This window comes from Cucumis sativus, chromosome 6 (genome assembly GCF_000004075.3).
Source record: "Cucumis sativus cultivar 9930 chromosome 6, Cucumber_9930_V3, whole genome shotgun sequence".
Classification (NCBI taxonomy): domain Eukaryota; kingdom Viridiplantae; phylum Streptophyta; class Magnoliopsida; order Cucurbitales; family Cucurbitaceae; genus Cucumis; species Cucumis sativus.
This window is the reverse complement of record NC_026660.2, coordinates 7,445,515-7,462,766: the sequence shown is the minus strand read 5'-3', so window position 1 is coordinate 7,462,766 and position 17,252 is coordinate 7,445,515. Positions and strand designations below refer to the sequence as shown.

At 33.0% G+C, this 17,252-nt stretch overlaps 4 protein-coding genes across 6 annotated transcripts; all 4 read left to right on the top strand.

The window, feature by feature from the left end:
• Window positions 1-1,012: 1,012 nt before the first annotated feature.
• LOC101213749 (UDP-glycosyltransferase 75C1) lies at window positions 1,013-2,585 on the top strand. The gene has a single exon (XM_004140556.3). It carries the CDS (start codon window positions 1,058-1,060, stop codon window positions 2,531-2,533), a length of 1,476 nt encoding a protein of 491 aa, XP_004140604.3. The 5' UTR covers window positions 1,013-1,057; the 3' UTR covers window positions 2,534-2,585.
• A 2,204-nt stretch (window positions 2,586-4,789) lies between these two features.
• On the top strand, window positions 4,790-6,310 carry LOC101213995 (UDP-glycosyltransferase 75C1). The gene is made up of 2 exons (XM_011658571.2): window positions 4,790-6,110; window positions 6,267-6,310. The coding sequence occupies exons 1-2, from the start codon at window positions 4,790-4,792 to the stop codon at window positions 6,308-6,310; spliced, it is 1,365 nt and encodes a 454-aa protein (XP_011656873.2).
• Window positions 6,311-8,789: 2,479 nt separating this feature from the next.
• Window positions 8,790-13,537, top strand: LOC101214238 (hypothetical protein). 2 transcript variants are annotated; one of them, XR_969729.2, is made up of 8 exons: window positions 8,790-9,376; window positions 9,599-9,692; window positions 9,779-10,368; window positions 10,564-10,672; window positions 10,770-11,557; window positions 11,960-12,058; window positions 12,151-12,375; window positions 13,141-13,537. XR_969729.2 is itself a non-coding variant. In XM_004140558.3 (7 exons), the coding sequence occupies exons 1-7, from the start codon at window positions 8,876-8,878 to the stop codon at window positions 12,217-12,219; spliced, it is 2,250 nt and encodes a 749-aa protein (XP_004140606.1). In that variant the 5' UTR covers window positions 8,790-8,875; the 3' UTR covers window positions 12,220-12,587. The 2 variants fall into 2 exon arrangements, 1 of the variants encoding a protein (XP_004140606.1); XM_004140558.3 differs by lacking the exon at window positions 13,141-13,537 and having other exon boundaries at window positions 12,151-12,587.
• A 593-nt stretch (window positions 13,538-14,130) lies between these two features.
• Window positions 14,131-16,659, top strand: LOC101203555 (protein GRAVITROPIC IN THE LIGHT 1). 2 transcript variants are annotated; one of them, XM_031887437.1, is made up of 2 exons: window positions 14,131-15,227; window positions 15,336-16,659. In XM_031887437.1, exons 1-2 carry the CDS (start codon window positions 14,784-14,786, stop codon window positions 16,266-16,268), a joined length of 1,377 nt encoding a protein of 458 aa, XP_031743297.1. In that variant the 5' UTR covers window positions 14,131-14,783; the 3' UTR covers window positions 16,269-16,659. The 2 variants fall into 2 exon arrangements, with proteins under 2 accessions (XP_031743297.1, XP_004140484.1); XM_004140436.3 differs by having other exon boundaries at window positions 14,132-16,659.
• Window positions 16,660-17,252: the final 593 nt, after the last annotated feature.

Here is a 17,252-nt window from a genome sequence, read left to right as displayed (position 1 = left end):
CTATATAACTTACAAACCTATAGTATTTATGTATTTAAATAAAATAGGTTTCAATTTATATAAGAAAAGTGTATTTATGTTTAAATTACAAACAGTTAGTTTGTTAACCATTTGGGGTTGGACTAATGGTAAAAGTATCCATTTATATTTTTGTTATCATAAATATGATATGTTTATTGAAAGAGAACACCATATAGGACTTTCTTTTCTGGATTTTCTTCTCAAACGAAATTATTAATACCTTATGATTTGGTTGGATAAGAGTGGAAAAGTAATGTATGGAATATTTTCATGTTTTGATAGTTAGTAACTAATAATAACCATGAAAATTAATTTGTATCACTTTTGAAAATGTGAATGTGTGAAGAAGCTCAAAACTCACCTAAAGCCCATAATACCACTTTTGGGCCATTTCAATGAAACTTGGTCACCATATACTTGGTGAGATAAGATGTGTGACATATGGATAAAGAAAAAAAATATAGTAATCTTGATATTAAAGATATATATTTAAACTTTTAATACAAGCATAAAGGTAAATTAAGTATACAAAATAACATAGGATGACACAGCTCGTGTTATAAATTACATATTTTTATGTCTAGATTTATTTGAAAACCATCACTATTGTTATGCAAAAAAAAAAAAAAAAAAAAAAAAACTAGTACTCATATGCAAATTCATTTCATGAGTTCTGTTTCATATTAACTATAGTAGTTAAACTACTGCTTAAATACTAAAAGAACTTTATTTACTTCACTCAATGAAATTTCAACATCTAACCTCGATCTAAGTTGAATTTTCTTTTTTCTTTTTTCTTTTTTAAATTAAGCATGTTTTTACCCATTTCTTACAATAACAAAGATAACAAATCGAAAAATTTAGAGTGAAAATATATAGCGAGTGATTTTCCAACTCAATTATTATTATCAAACATAAATATCTCTTAAATCTAAATAATAGACTATTTGTATTTCATGTTCATGTTCATAGTTTTCAATCTAAGCATGCTTTTTCAAATATTGAATTGTCAAAGAAACCTCTCCTCATACTTCTTATGATCTATAAAAAAGAGCCAGAAAAAAACAACATATTTAATCCCATCTTCTCATATAAGTGGTTTTCGAAAAGAGTCATCATGAGAAACCACCATTTTCTTATTGTATGTTTCCCCTCTCAAGGATACATAAACCCTTCCCTTCAACTCGCCAACAAACTCACATCCCTAAACATTGAAGTCACCTTCGCCACCACCGTCACCGCCAGTCGTCGTATGAAAATAACCCAACAAATCTCTTCACCATCTACCCTATCTTTCGCCACCTTCTCCGACGGTTTTGACGACGAAAATCACAAAACCTCCGACTTCAACCACTTCTTTTCCGAGCTCAAACGATGCGGTTCTCAATCGCTTACCGATCTTATCACTTCATTCCGTGACCGCCATCGTCGCCCCTTCACTTTTGTGATCTACAGCCTCCTTCTAAATTGGGCAGCTGATGTCGCCACTTCTTTTAATATCCCTTCAGCTCTATTCTCAGCTCAACCAGCCACAGTTTTGGCGTTGTATTATTATTATTTTCATGGCTTTGAGGATGAAATTACCAACAAACTCCAAAATGATGGCCCTTCGTCTTTGTCCATAGAATTGCCAGGTTTGCCATTATTGTTTAAAAGTCATGAAATGCCTTCTTTTTTCTCTCCTTCTGGCCAACATGCATTCATTATTCCTTGGATGAGAGAACAAATGGAGTTTCTTGGTCAACAAAAACAACCAATAAAAGTATTAGTCAACACGTTTCATGCTCTAGAAAATGAAGCCTTGAGAGCCATTCATGAGTTGGAAATGATAGCGATTGGACCTTTGATTAGTCAATTTCGTGGTGATTTATTTCAAGTATCAAATGAAGATTATTACATGGAATGGTTGAATTCGAAGTCAAATTGTTCGGTTGTTTATTTATCTTTTGGGTCAATATGTGTTTTGTCTAAAGAACAAGAAGAGGAGATTTTGTATGGTTTATTCGAAAGTGGGTATCCATTTCTGTGGGTAATGAGATCAAAAAGCGATGAAGATGAAGAGAAATGGAAGGAATTAGTGGAAGGGAAAGGGAAAATTGTGAGTTGGTGCAGACAAATTGAAGTATTGAAACATCCTTCATTGGGTTGCTTTATGAGTCATTGTGGTTGGAATTCAACATTAGAAAGCTTGAGTTTTGGGTTGCCAATGGTGGCTTTTCCTCAACAAGTAGATCAACCTACTAATGCAAAGCTTGTTGAAGATGTGTGGAAGATGGGAGTGAGAGTGAAGGGTAATTTAGAAGGAATTGTGGAGAGGGAAGAAATTAGGAGATGTTTGGATTTGGTAATGAATAGGAAATATATCAATGGAGAAAGAGAAGAGACTGAGAAGAATGTTGAGAAGTGGAAAAAACTGGCTTGGGAGGCTATGGATGAAGGTGGATCCTCAATTTTGAATCTTGCCAACTTTGTCGATGAGATTGACGTGGGTGATGAGTTGGCAGATTCTTGATGAACTTTTATTTTCTCTAAATTTTCTTCGATAAAGAAGTTTGAATTATGTATTTGTAGTGGATAATGTATTTTGATTTTTAGTATGAAAACCCATTTCAAATAAAAATATATATATAGTACACAGATTAAAATTTTGAAATTGTTGATTAATTAAGAAAATGAAAAGGACTTTCAGGATAAATTGACATTGGGAGGAGAGCCAAGTTTTCATTTCTTCCAAATGGCTCATCTTTAATAACATATTTTTGGGACCATTTTTCAAGAAAAAACGACGTTACCAAACTAAAAAAGCAATATTTGTAAATAGATTAAAAATATTAAGGTATATAGTAATATTTTAAAAAAATAAAAGTTTATACAAATTCGTAAAATTCTATCCCTAAAACAATATTTGTATATTTACCAACGTTTAAAAAAAATTACAAATATAAAAAATTTGTTTTAGTTATTACAAAATAAACTTGGTTGGTTATACACTTCATTATTATTGCTATGTTATCTATAATTTAAAAATAAATAAAATACACTTTGCTATATTTAAAATATTTATTTTTATACACTTTAATTATTTAACTATAAATATAATGTCACACTAAATAAAATATATAAGTAATGTAATTCAATTTATTTGAAATATTAGTCTACGTATGTCACTTACAAACTAACTAAACATCCCTATTTATAGACAAAATGTTAAGATGAAGTGACTTACACTAAGACTAACATGTGTTATATAAATTGTTAGTTGACACCATACATTAAGAATGAAAATCTTTTTAACATATATTATCATAATATTTACAATAGTTTAGTAATTTATGATGAGAGTATTTGAATTGTGATGAGTTAAAGTTTGGTAAACATTGTTTTCATAATCCTAATTTATAATTTTTTTTCAATATTTGGAAATCTAAATTGACAAAGTTTGTCAAGGGATTATAATCATCTTTGTTGTCGTTTTTATTTTGAAGTCGCACTTAAAAATTGAAATTTCTTTATACCACATAGAAGATGATCACATACGTATGCTTTGTTATGGAATAAAGAGATTTTCGATTGCTAGCTAAAGAAATACCAATTCTTTTTCTTTCTTTCAAATAATTGCCATCCACATTTTTGATTTAATGTGATTTATTTTGGATAGCATCACATCAATGTTGAATGGACAGCTCAAACACCGTGGCCCCATTTTGCAAGTTGTTTGACGGTGGATATTGAATATCTTTGAAGCATTGAGTTAATTACATTTGCAATATTTGGTAGATTCAAATGAACCAAATGCTGTTTATAAATTATTGAAATAAAGTTAGCCCCATCATAGCTTTAAATTTATTTATTTCACTCATTTATTTTTGTCTCAACGTGGGCCTTGGGGCTTGGGGTATCTTTCATGCCCATAGGATAATGATTTTGACACCAATTTTAATTTCTTTAAAAACCTCACTGTGTTCATGTTTAATTACAATTAATCAAAAAGGAAATGTCTTTATTTGTGTGCATTAATTTTTTTATTCTAAATTTACACGTTTATCTTATTTCTACGTTAAAGTTATTATCATCTAACATAAATGTTATTCATGAGTTTTTCTTTAGAAGAACAATTCCTTTTTATAAAAGGTTTTCACATATGTTTAAAGAAATATAATATATGAATTTGGGTTTTTTCTAGATTCCATAACAATTAGTCACTTTACAATTTCTAACGATTAAATATTTGTTATTTGGAGTGTAAACTATTTTGCTCTTTAGATTATAAATGAGAAAAGATTCATAAAAGCTTAAGCTAGTGGGTGAAGTAAATTTAATTATATATATATGTTTGAATATAAGACCTCCAAATTACCAATCTTCTATTACACTATATTTAAATGATAAACTCATATATTAAGTGAGCTATAATAGTTCACTAGACCTAAGATAAGTTGAGGGTCTAAAACGCCTTCCCAATCTATGTTGTATATTATTTACAAGTCAATTTTCAGAACAATTGAAAAAGAGTTCACAATTCAAAACTGGACTAAATAAATGAATGATCATGAGTATATAAAAAACGACGGCTATCTCGAATGATATAAAACGTGTTTTATATATAAAACTAAAGGTAAAATGGGCATGAGGTGATTTTTACTAAAAATGGACAATATCATATCATTAATATCATACAAGGGTAGCTACCACCTTAAGATTGAAGATAAAAACAAGACCTAACTATATAAGACTATTAAGATTGAAGATCAAATAGCGTTTTACAAAGATGAGAAACCACCATTTCCTCATTGTATGTTTCCCTGTTCATGGCCACATAAACCCTTCCCTTGAATTAGCTCGTCGTCTCACAGACTTAGGTCATCATGTCACCTTTGCCACCACCGTTCTTGGAAGCCACAAAATCACTACCATCACCAACAAAAAACCCACCACCTTGTTATCTTTCACTACTCTCTCTGATGGCTCTGATGAACAAACAACCCCCAACAAATCCACTGGCAACATCACCCAATTCTTCGACAGTCTTAAGCTTCATGGCTCTCGATCTCTCACAAATCTATTCATTTCAAACCAACAGTCTCATAACCCTTTCACTTTTGTAATTTACTCCCTTTTGTTCCATTGGGTTGCTGATATAGCCACTTCTTTTCACTTCCCATCGGCTCTTCTTTTTGTTCAACCAGCTACCCTTTTAGTTTTGTATTACTATTACTTTTATGGCTATGGTGATACAATTCCTAACCAAAAATTACAAGGTTTGCCTTTGCTTTCTACTAATGACATGCCATCTCTACTTTCCCCTTCAAGCCCTCATGCTCATCTTCTTCCTTTTCTCAAACAACAAATTGAAGTACTCCTTGACCAAAAAAGTAAACCAAAAGTAGTACTAGTCAACACTTTTGATGCCCTTGAGGTCCAAGCCTTGGAATTAGCAATTGATGGGTTAAAGATGTTGGGAATTGGACCCTTGATTCCTAATTTTGATTCGTCGCCATCATTCGATGGTAATGATATTGATCATGATGATTGTATTGAGTGGTTGAACTCTAAACCAAATTCTTCCGTGGTTTACATTTCTTTTGGATCTATTTATGTATTGAGTAATACACAAAAGGAGGAAATTTTGCATGCTTTGTTGGAAAGTGGGTTTACATTTTTATGGGTAATGATCGGTGTAGATCAAAAGGAAGCTGGGAAAGATGAATGCTGTAATTTATTACTAGAAGGGCAAGGGAAGATTGTGAGTTGGTGTAGACAAATTGAAGTACTGAAACATCCTTCATTAGGTTGTTTTGTGAGTCATTGTGGTTGGAATTCAACGTTAGAAAGCTTGAATTATGGGTTGCCAATGGTGGCTTTTCCTCAACAAGTAGATCAACCTACTAATGCTAAGCTTGTGGAAGATGTGTGGAAGGTGGGAGTGAGAGTGAAGGCTAATTTAGAAGGAATTGTAGGGAAGGAAGAAATCAGGAAGTGTTTGGAGTTGATCATGGGAAGATCAAGAGATGATGAACAAAGGACAGAGATAATTATGGAAAATGCCAAAAAGTGGAAAAAACTAGCCTCACAAGCTATTGGTGAAGATGGTACATCATCCTCCAATCTCAAATCTTTTGTTGCAAATATTGATAAAATTAGTGGGTGATTTATTTTTATTATTTTAAAAAATCAAATAAACAACATTTAGGTCAAAAAGGTAATATTTTAATTAGGTAAACTATATCATTGATGAATATCTATAGGAGTTTTTCAAAAGTATCTATACACATATGTCGTATATCGTTGATTATATTCAAATTCAAATGGTGTAAATCTAGTTGATGTAACATAAAATAAAATATATGAACGAATCTTATAGTATGTTCTGAATAAAAAAAAGAAAGTTATGCATGAGGTTATTGCATTTAGTAGGGAATTGAATAGAGTGGGCAATGTATGGACAATCGCGAGGCAGAACACCTAATTGGAGATTTAAATATATTATCTCTTACATTTGAGGAAATTTAAAAGAAATATTGTAAATACTTGGAGTAAAATTACTAATTTATCCTTTGTATTTTAATATTTTATTACTTTTAGTTTTAGGTCCAATATTTTTTTCTTTATTCTAAATAATAAAATTTACAACCCTTTCATACATAGTGAAAAATAAATTCATCCTCCAAATACTTTTATATCAATTGACTTATGTTTACTTTTACGGTATTAAAATATTTTTTATATTTATTGTTTTTTTACCATTTCTAATATAATTCTTCGTAAAACTATCAACCAAAATTTACGAAAAAAGTGTCAAAACTTTAAGGAAAATGATAGAAAATAGCCCAATTTTGAAAATAAACTGAAAATACGATGCACGGATAAAAATCAATTGATAAAATATTTTAAACTTTCGAGTTTGCTTAAATTTAAGTGACTATCATTCATAGAAGTCGATTAAAAACCTTTGAAATGGTAGGTAGGTGTGATTTTTTTAATCTTTTATCAATTTTTATTTATGCTATTTATATATATGCAATTATTTTATGTTTGTAATGTACATCATATTATACTTTTGGAATAGTAGCAAATTTAGTAATTAGATTCAAAATAAATAAGTATGTAACAACATTTTTAAAAATTTGTAAATATAGCAAGATTTGGCAAATTCTATCAGTGATACAAGTCTATCACTTATAGACTATATTGTAAATATTGTTTTATCACTGATAGATCATACGAGTCTATCAGCGATGGTTTTACTATATTTGTAATTAAAAAAAATATATTACTACATATTCTTAATTATTATTTCTCAATTAGTTATCAATTATAATTATTTTTTTTTTTCTACCCAAATGTCATTCATGCACATTTCCAAAATTTATGCACCTTCCAAACGGTAAGGAGCTATTCGGCTCGTGGCTTGAAATTAGGTGGGCTTGGCACCATGTTTGGCACACGATGTAAAATAATTGACTTAACATGTGGATTAAATTCATGGTTTTTAAAAAGAATTAATTTTAGTTCTCAAAATTTAAACCAGTAGTTTCACTTCTAATTCAAAATTATTACTGTAATTTTTTTTGTTGACAAGTCAAATAAATTAAATATTTCAATAATTTGAGTTGATTTGACTCCAAATATTAAAATTTTCTTTATAATATTTTGTATTAAATAAGATTTTTTTGGAGTGAAAATAGTTAATGTAATCTATTGTTGGTTTGTAAATACATACATTTTTTTTTTTTGGTGTATATGTAAACAAATAAAAAAAATTATTACTCAAATAAAAAATAGAAAATTATACAATTTTGTTCAAACAACAAAAATAAACATATTATAATTTTTTTTTCTATCATTGTTTTATAATTTTTTTACATGTGAAAGAATATTAATCCTCTTTCGTAGTAAAACTTGATGGAAAATAAATGGCAAAAGCTTAATTTTACACATAGTTATCAAATACACAATTATACATAATTAAAATTTAAAATATATGATTATACATAATTTTAAAATTTAGGAGTATCTTATACCTGACCTACAAGATAAGATTTAAATATGCATTTTTTTAAAAAAAAATTTGTCACTTTTAACAAGAAAACTTAATACTTATTAGTATTGACTTAATAAAAAATGTTTAACCTTTTATTTTATTTAAACTCTTTTGATAAAAGTAGTTTAGATATTCATAGAAACACAACCATAGTTAAATGTAACTCTATTTGACTTTTGTTTTTATACGACTATTTTGCTATGATTATTTTGAAAGCTAGCTATTAGATACTTTTAAATATTCTGCTTAACTGAAACTTTTGTAAACTTCATCCGATCTTATATAACTTGTTATATTTTGTAATAATCCTAGTTAGGCCATTCACGTTAATGAATCAGAATTATTGTTATTGAATGTTAAACTTTTTGTTTTTATATTATTGTTGTAAAAATGGATAAATTAAGAAATTAAATTATATGTACAAAATACAAAAAGAAATTAATTAAATATTTTATTCAGGACAAATTTAGATTGTAAGGTTGATAAAAAAAAAACATATTATCAATTGTTGCAGAGACATGAGAACTCCATCAAATAACTAAGGATAGTTTTATTCTCAAACATTTGATTTCGAACGTTCTTAGGCCAAACGCACTCTAACGGCTTACTATGAAGGTTTAGCAATTTATCACGTTGGACATGGGCCTGAACTTATTTCGACCCGGCCCAATACTGAATTATCAATGCCCGCCAATTTCACGCATATATAAACAAACGCATCGCCTTTTTCTCTAAGCTTCCCGCCATTTTCTCTTCTTCCCGCCTCCTTTCTCTCCCTTCTCTCTCTCTCTCCATCGATTCCAAGAACTCTCCATGGAATCAAAGCTTCGCACTATGCCTTCCAAACGCTCCTCCGTTGTTCATCAACCCCGAGCTCTACAAGCTGGATTCCACTTACCTTGCAAAAGACCTAAGACTACTCTCCCCCAACCGCACCCGGAAGAACATGCTTCCAATTTTTTTGCCAAAGATATACGCATCAAGCGAGTATTCTCCCCCAATTTACAGAATCACTCCTCGGTGTCATCCAGAGAGCCGATTAGCGATAGAGAAAGGCTAATAACCGTGAATGGAACTTGTTCGAATGAAGACGGTGGAGTCGGTAATACACATGTTGAATGCGATGAGGGTCGGCGATGTAATGGGAAGAGTGAGGAACCGGTGCACTCTACTCCTCCTGATGTGGATATTCTGACTCGGGGTTTTGTGTCGGCTTCTTCAAGTGGTTGTCCTCGATCAAGTAATGGAGGTGTTTTGGGAGATACTTGTGTGAAATCTGACTGTAGATTTGACTCTGTTGCTAGAACCGGATCGGTGAATATCTTCTTAAGTTGAATATTTCACAATTGGCTTGGTTTTATTTGTCTTTTGTGCTGATTTCTTGCAAATGTAGTCCTGTTGTTTTATTTAATAGGTCTCGTGGGGTTATAATTATAACTATAAGTTTATATTTTTGTTTAGCGATCGCCATTTGTATGATTCTTGATATTCTTTTGTTCATGTTGGTCTAATTTGGGTCTTGAAATTATGAATTAGGTGCTCAAACCATGTTCTAAACGAAACTTATTCAAGGCTCCTGGCTCTATTGCCTACAAAAGATTGCTACCCTTTTTGATGGATAACGACAATTGTAACTTCTGTGCCCACTACATTTATTATTTTCTATCCAGGTTTGTTTTTAGGACTATACTTATTTCTATTGTTAATCTACTACAGACAAGCTACAAGTTGATCCAAAGTCAAAAAGTGAGAACAATTTGGTGAAGAAGTTGAATAATGAATCTGATCTGCGTAATCATGTCAAGGGCTCATCTTTTCTTGGTTCAGACACTTGTGTAAAGAATGCAATTTTTGCCTCCGGCATGTCATGTAAGACTACGAAGCTAAATTTACCACCTCCTGATAATGGAGATACTTCGAATTTTCAGAATGGTGGCGGTTTCAACAATAGCCAGAATACAATTAAAGAGGATTCTGGTTTGAAAAAAGATAATGCAGTTTGTGCCTCATCTCTTGACGAAGGGCTGACAGAGCAATCAAAAAATCCCGGGATAGATACGCTTGATAGTGGATCCATTTTTGTATCAGAAGTAGACAATGTTATGTCCCATGTTTCAGAGGATAGTAAAAGAGACGGTCATTTCAATGAACTCAGGATGTCATCATTAAATTCTAACATTGTTGATAGGCCATTGAATGAAGAAAGGAGGGATGGAAAACTTGGTAGTTCTACTGTTGGTGAAAATCATTGTAGCATTGCTACAGCGAGTAACAAGAAAAATGGCGCCTGTGTTAGAAACAAACTGGTGAGATACACGTAATGGTTTATTATTTTTATGCTTTTCTGCTTCCTCATTTAAACTTTATGCACGATTACTTTCAGTGAGTGCATAATATAATTTTGACATGAATATTCTACAGCCTTGAGAGTGATATCCAATTTGATCAACAAATTATTGTTTCATTGTTGTGTATTACTAATAAATCTAACAACTCGTTAGGTTCGCAATCCACTTGTACAACTGAAGTCAAAATACAGCCAATTTTCATTTAGCTATCGAAGGATGCGTCCATTCCTTGAGGATCTCTTCAAAGATAATCCAGAGAACTGTATGCATCCTCTCTCACAATTATAATATTTCTTTCATAATGTCATGCTTGTTTCTAATGCTATAGATTATCTTTAATGAATTTTTATATTTTTCAGGTGACTCGGGAAACATCAACAGTTCGGTACCAGAGAAAGAATTTCCAACTATGAATTTGCAACCACCGAGTTCAAACTCTCACAATTCCCAGGATAAATCTGAAGGCTTGGTATCTTGCAACATGCCAGTTGACGGAAACTCATATACTCCTTCAATGCATGTGTTGACTAGTAAGAAAGAAACAGATTGTGAAACAGATGAAGTTTTATTGCCTGCTGGAGTCGATGATAAACTTCTATCACCTCCAAACTTAACGTTGCACACTGAGCAGGAGATGTTGGATGAATGTAATTTGAAAACGGACCCTCAATTGCCTGGTGCAACATTTTTGAATGATCAAGCAGTGCTACCATTGTATCCTGCTGCTAGTTATGAAACTCTAATTGGAGAAGGATTCAGAATGACCTCTGAACAGTCACCAATCACTTCAGAAGACTGCACAAGTTTGAAAGATCGTGTTTCTGGTGGTGCTAATATCGATGAGAGAAACAGCTTAGCACCAAATTCCTCTTCTGTAGAAGGAGGTATTCTGCCAGGAATTCACATAAATCATAGAAAGGGAATTCTAAAACGAAGCACACGAGGATGCAGAGGAATCTGCAATTGTCTGAACTGTTCCTCTTTTCGTCTTCATGCTGAAAGAGCATTTGAATTTTCTAGAAATCAACTGCAAGATGCTGAAGAAGTTGCTTCAGATTTGATGAAAGAGTTGTCGTATCTTCGCGGTGTCCTGGAAAAGTATTCTGATGTTGCAAAAGGGGATGCTGAATATCATCATTCAAATAAGGTAAGTGCTTAAATTAGATATTAATTTTTTTTATGCTTTTCCTCTGAAAGTTGGCTTGATTTAAGCTATTTCTATATCATATATAAACTAACAATGAAACTTTTGATATGTTCTTGTATTACATGCTAAAGCTAATTGATTGGCAGTCATTTTATTCCAAAACTTCAGTATTTCATTTGATTAATGGTGTGCTACTGTAATGCACATATTATCCTGGTAAATATCATCGTGGGAGAATTATTCATTCTAAAAACAGGAAACAATTACCTTATTTGATTTCTATTGTTGGAATTTATCATGACACCAGGACTGGACGGGGAGAACTTTAAATTTATATTTTTGGTCAAAAAGCCTCCATGGTCCTCAGCCAATTTTTATTATTCTCTTTTAATACTTTTCCAGGTGAAAGAAGCTTGTAGGAAAGCATCTGAAGCAGAGTTAACTGCCAAAGACCGCCTTCAACAAATGAACTATGAGCTTAACATTCATTGCAGAATCACGGTATTCCATTTACAAGTAGAAGTTTTCTATTTTCAACTTTAATCCTATAGAGATTATCTTTACTAAGTCGTTGAAAGTTCTGTTTTTGACAGTGTTCCCAACGACCGAATGTTAGTTTTTCTTGTGAAGTTGAGAAACTAGATATTGAAGATGTAAAATAGAGCAAAATGATGAACATTACAAATCTGTTACCGTCATAAAAGTTGCGGCCTTGACTCTTCAGCTTATGCAAGGCTGAGATTTCATGAATGGTCTTTCATTTCATTTGGGAATGCATCAGATGGGGAAAGGGTTGCATCTTGATGACGAAGGAACAGGTTTCATTCTAGTTGATATCTACTTAATGCAATTTTTTAGACTCCTAAAATTCAAAGAGTCAATACAATTTTTTTTTTTCTTTAAAGAAAGAGAGTAGCATAGTAGTGATAGAGTGGATTATGTATCATGTAGAATACTGAGTATTACGTGTACATTAACTTAATTTGTGGGATCTTCCCTTCTGCTAAATGAAATATTTGGTTGGCTAAAATGGATGATGGCTGGGGGTACCATATGCTCGTTTTTAGTGCTGGAAAATCTTTTGAAAAAGTATAACTTAAGTTGTCCACCGTGGGTTAAAATCATCAGTTGACTGGAAACATTCCAACCTCAACTTTTGATCGAGAGCATGCTTAATGATTGTTAGATTGTCAAGTCGGCATACATGCAGTTTTTCTTGGGATATACATTAGTTTAATTTATTTTGATGCATCAAAAGGTTTGATGTTTTGGCTACTGCACATGTTTATGAAGCATGTTGTGTAGAGATTAAGGATCAAGCTGCAATTTTCTCGACAGGGTTAAGGTGTAGATCAATTTGATAGAGCGAAAGTGTAGTGAAATATAAGATAATGTAATACAAAATATGATAACTCTTTTAAGTATTGGTGCTATGGGTGATTCTGGTTTGAATGACATAGTCGCATAAATTATAAACAGAAATGAGATTTGGACTAAAAGTATTATCTTAAGACTAAAAGAGGCCTAGAAGAGGCAGTTGATTTGGGTCTTGGTCTAAGCTAATATTATTGGTCTCGATGTAGGTCGAGCCTAATGAAGCATGCTTTGGCCCCAAGGATCAAATTGGGCCTAGGAGGGGGTTGTCGAAGTTAGCCAAATCTGAGGTCGAGCCTAACACGATGGCCACTGAAGCATGCCTTGACATGGGGAGAGAAAGAATGACCCTAACGTAGCTTCGAAACTCTATGGAGGAGAACATAAGTCACATATTTCTATAAATATACAGGTATAGCTTTAGGGAAGTAGGTCAATTCTCACAAACTTCTATAATTTTTCACTCTTTGACTTGCATTGTAGTGTGCATGACAAACTCCAAACCAATGTGTAAGTTTCTTTTTGTCTTGGAGGTCACATGCTTCTCATCTCTAAACAAATTTACCGTTGTCATTGGATAAATGTTAACTTTTTTTTCAATCCAAATTTTGGCATCTATTGTTAGGTAAAATGATAAAAACAATTCTTATTTAAGAAAAGACACTATGGATGTTATTTCTAACCAGAGCAAACTTTTAACCCCTCTACAAATATAAAGGCATAGTACCACAAAAATCCAATCCCTCATTTTCCAAGTCTTATGGAAACAATATTTACTTCTGTCTATGTTTAAATTAGCAATGATTTTCTCGCTTGCAAACCTTTTCTTTTTCTCTTTTTAAATATATCAATGTGTGGGAGAGTCTTTGGAAGTGAATTTGTTTTGTGGTGGGAAAGGAAACTAAGGTTGGGTTTTTGCATACACTTTGTTTTTCTAAAAGCATTGCATTTCCCACTTTAAAGCTGCTTCTATATGGCCTTCCCAAAATGGGGCACCACCATCACCCTGCCCTCCCACAAACAACAGTTTAGATAAAGCTAACTTTTTTCCCAACAAAATATTTCACTCAATCATAGTACCCAAAAAGAAATCACTGTCTTTATTCTAAGCAGTGGCTCATTTGTTCTGACCTTTAGGTGAGCTCTTATTTTTCAATGTCAAAAAAGAAATAAAATAAAAGGCAGAAGCTTTTACTGCATATTTAAACTCTACTTTTCAACCTCGATAATTGTATTACAATCTCGTTGGTAATCTTTTGATTTTTTGCATTTAAGTTCGTGCATAACCAACATCAAGCAAAAACAAAAACAACTAAAAGTCAAGAACAGAGCAAAATTCAAGCAAAAAGTAACAACTTGAAACCAAAATAGCCCTGGAAAAAGGGGTTGGCTTAAGCGAGCGTGCTCACTCGAGCTTCATAAAACATGTAGTCAAACCAAATGGCTTAAGAGAAGGTGAGACCAGCCCCAGCAAAATACCAAGTGTAGGATACTCCCTTAAATGTGTTAAGCCAACAAGTCAACAAATAACCTGAATGCAACTCCAAAGTTCCATTAAAAGAAAATACAAGTGAAATAGTATGTATGGAAAGAAATGTAGATGAGAAAATGAGGTGTTTGTTTAGGTTGCTTTTCCGTTTGGTTAGATATAGCTGTAAACGTTAGTCCTTTTCTCTCATTACCGTTGGAAAATAATAATAATAATAATAATGAGTGGAAATTAAGCCCCACTCTTTGTTCTTTCTCAAAAACCCTCCACACTCATACCTTGCTTCAAAGTCATTCATTCTCTCTCAATTTTGTCCAAATTAATTTTCTTCTTCTTCTTCTTCTTCTTCTTCACTTTCCAATTATGTGCGACATGGATGGTTCTTCCAATTACAAAACCCCACAGATCTCCCAAATGTTTCAGAAGTTCGCCCTTGCTTTCAAGACCAAAACCTTCGAATTCTTCGCCGACGACGACGCCCCTGATGATTCCGACGGATTTTCCCTCTTGGACTCCGCCGAGGAGATTATTACCGACCAGAAAGTCGTCGTCATTAAACCTGATTCTGCTTTTGATTTCTTTCCCACTGTTCCTTCTAACCTTATTCCACCCAAATCCAATCACGTGGTGGAGAGTAAAGTTGAGGGAGGAGGAACAACGGGGAAGATTGTTGATGTGGAGATGATGCAGACTTTGGTTTCGTCCATTTTCGCTACTGTTTCTTCTTTTGAAGCTTCGTATATTCAATTGCAAACTGCCCATGTTCCGTTTGTTGAAGAAAAAGTCACGGCCGCCGATAGAGTATTGGTATCGCACTTCAAGCAGCTTTCTGATTTAAAATTTTTTTATAAGGATTTCCGTACGAATCCTGAGGAGGATATTTCTATTCCGGTTGGTTCTTGTTTGGAAGCTCAGGTGCAAGAGAATCAAAGTAAGCTTCGAGTGCTTGGGACTGTCTCGGACCGTGCTCAGTCGGAGATTGATCGGAAGGACTCTGAGGTAATGGCTCTTAGAAAAAAGTTGGGGGAGTTGCAGAAGTCTAATTTGAGATTATCAAAGAAATTATCTGCTAGTTTGAATGCCCCTTGTGATGTTTTGTTGTCTGTTAGAGTATTCGATTCAATATTACACGATGCTTGTAGAGCAGCCTACAATTTTAGTAAAGTTTTGATGGAATTGATGAAGAAAGCTTCGTGGGATATGGATTTAGCTGCTAATTCAGTTCATTGTGAGATCAGATATGCGAAGAAAGCGCATATTCGGTATGCATTCTTATCATATGTTTGTTTATGGATGTTTAGAAGTTTTGATTCGGAAGTTTATGGTGTGACTGAGACTGAGAGTTTTTGTACTGAACAATCTCAGAATTTTGATGGAATTAGCATTTCTCTTAAGCAATTACTTGAGCATGTTTCAAGCAACCCAATGGAACTGTTAAGTGTAAATCCTCAATGTGCATTTGCAAAATTTTGTGAGAAGAAATATCAAGAACTTATTCATCCTACTATGGAGTCGTCAATTTTCAGTAATTTGGATAGGAAAGAAGCCATTTTGAATTCATGGCGGTCGGTCAGTGTGTTCTATAAGTCGTTTGTTAAAATGGCTAGCTCAGTGTGGATGTTGCATAAGTTGGCTTTCTCTTTCGATCCCATTGTGGAAATTTTTCAAGTTGAAAGAGGTGCTGAGTTCTCAATGGTATTCATGGAAGACGTCACGAGAAGATACATTCCACCTTTTAAATCTCGGGCAAAAGTAGGGTTTACTGTGGTTCCTGGTTTTAAAATTGGAAAGACAGTAATCCAGTCTCAGGTCTATCTTGAGGAACTCTGTGCTCTTGGTAAAGGATGAAAAACAAAAGCTTCCATTGAGATTTATAACGAGGAAAATGACTCCTCCTTTTCGTGTTATCATTCCGATATCTATGGTGAGTTGGAATTCATGAGGTGAGTGGATGCCTCATTAACTTGCTGAAGCTAGATAAATGAATGGACTGTGCACCACCTGAACGCTAGCTCATCGCTTCTGGACACGGATAAACTGCAAACTCAGCAGCCACCTTGTAAATCTCTCCCTCGTGCTCTCTTTCACTTACTGTGAGTATTGTTCAGGGTCAATTTTATAGATATTTTTTCTCCTTTTGAGTTCATCACTCACTGATATATACATAACCAAATTGTGTATTTAGATCAACTGATTACAGTCATCATATAATTAATGATTAATATTCCGTTTCCTTCAATTTGTCTTATTGAATTCCTTTTGAGAGAGACCCTATTGCCGTCGTGGAACATGAATTAATTAGCAATAGAATCAACTCTGTTTAGGGAGTTTGACAGTTGATGCTGTGGACCATTTTTTGCTTTATCTATAAATCAAATTTGTTGGAATTTGTTAGTTAATGATCTGCACTAAACTGACTCTGACAGTTTCATCTTTCTTTATTTTATAGTTCAACCACTATATTTTTTGTTTGGTAATGGTTAAAAACACTGTTCTTGACTTTTTAGAACAGATGTTTTGTTCTTTATTACAAAATGTAGATTTGGATGGCGACTTTTTGAAAGTTTGTTCTTGGTTGTATTGTTGTCAAATTAACCCTGGACTTGAGAACAACCTTGATGTGTTGGTATTTACCAACTCTTAGTTTTACAAAACAGCTTTCTTTGATGATTTTCTACTCTGGGCCGCCTTTCCAAGTTTATTGCATATTTTTTCTTCTTCTTTTCTTCTCCTTTCTGGAAAGATGTCAAGTTGTTCCTGTAATAAGGAGAGTTTGCTTAATCACAAATTTATTAGTCCTGATTCTGAGGTTAAATTATAAGTTTGATTCTT

What these genes read in the sequence shown, in the direction of transcription:
- LOC101213749 (XM_004140556.3), top strand. Translation starts at nt 1,058, where the DNA reads ATGATCTATAAAAAAGAGCCAGAAAAAAACAACATATTTAATCCCATC.
- LOC101213995 (XM_011658571.2), top strand. Translation starts at nt 4,790, where the DNA reads ATGAGAAACCACCATTTCCTCATTGTATGTTTCCCTGTTCATGGCCAC. An exon ending in ACAAGCTATTGGTGAAGATG is followed by an intron (nt 6,111 to 6,266) that starts GTACATCATCCT and finishes GAATATCTATAG; the next exon opens with GAGTTTTTCAAAAGTATCTA.
- LOC101214238 (XM_004140558.3), top strand. Translation starts at nt 8,876, where the DNA reads ATGGAATCAAAGCTTCGCACTATGCCTTCCAAACGCTCCTCCGTTGTT. An exon ending in TTTGATGGATAACGACAATT is followed by an intron (nt 9,693 to 9,778) that starts GTAACTTCTGTG and finishes AATCTACTACAG; the next exon opens with ACAAGCTACAAGTTGATCCA. An exon ending in CAAAGATAATCCAGAGAACT is followed by an intron (nt 10,673 to 10,769) that starts GTATGCATCCTC and finishes TATATTTTTCAG; the next exon opens with GTGACTCGGGAAACATCAAC.
- LOC101203555 (XM_004140436.3), top strand. Translation starts at nt 14,784, where the DNA reads ATGTGCGACATGGATGGTTCTTCCAATTACAAAACCCCACAGATCTCC.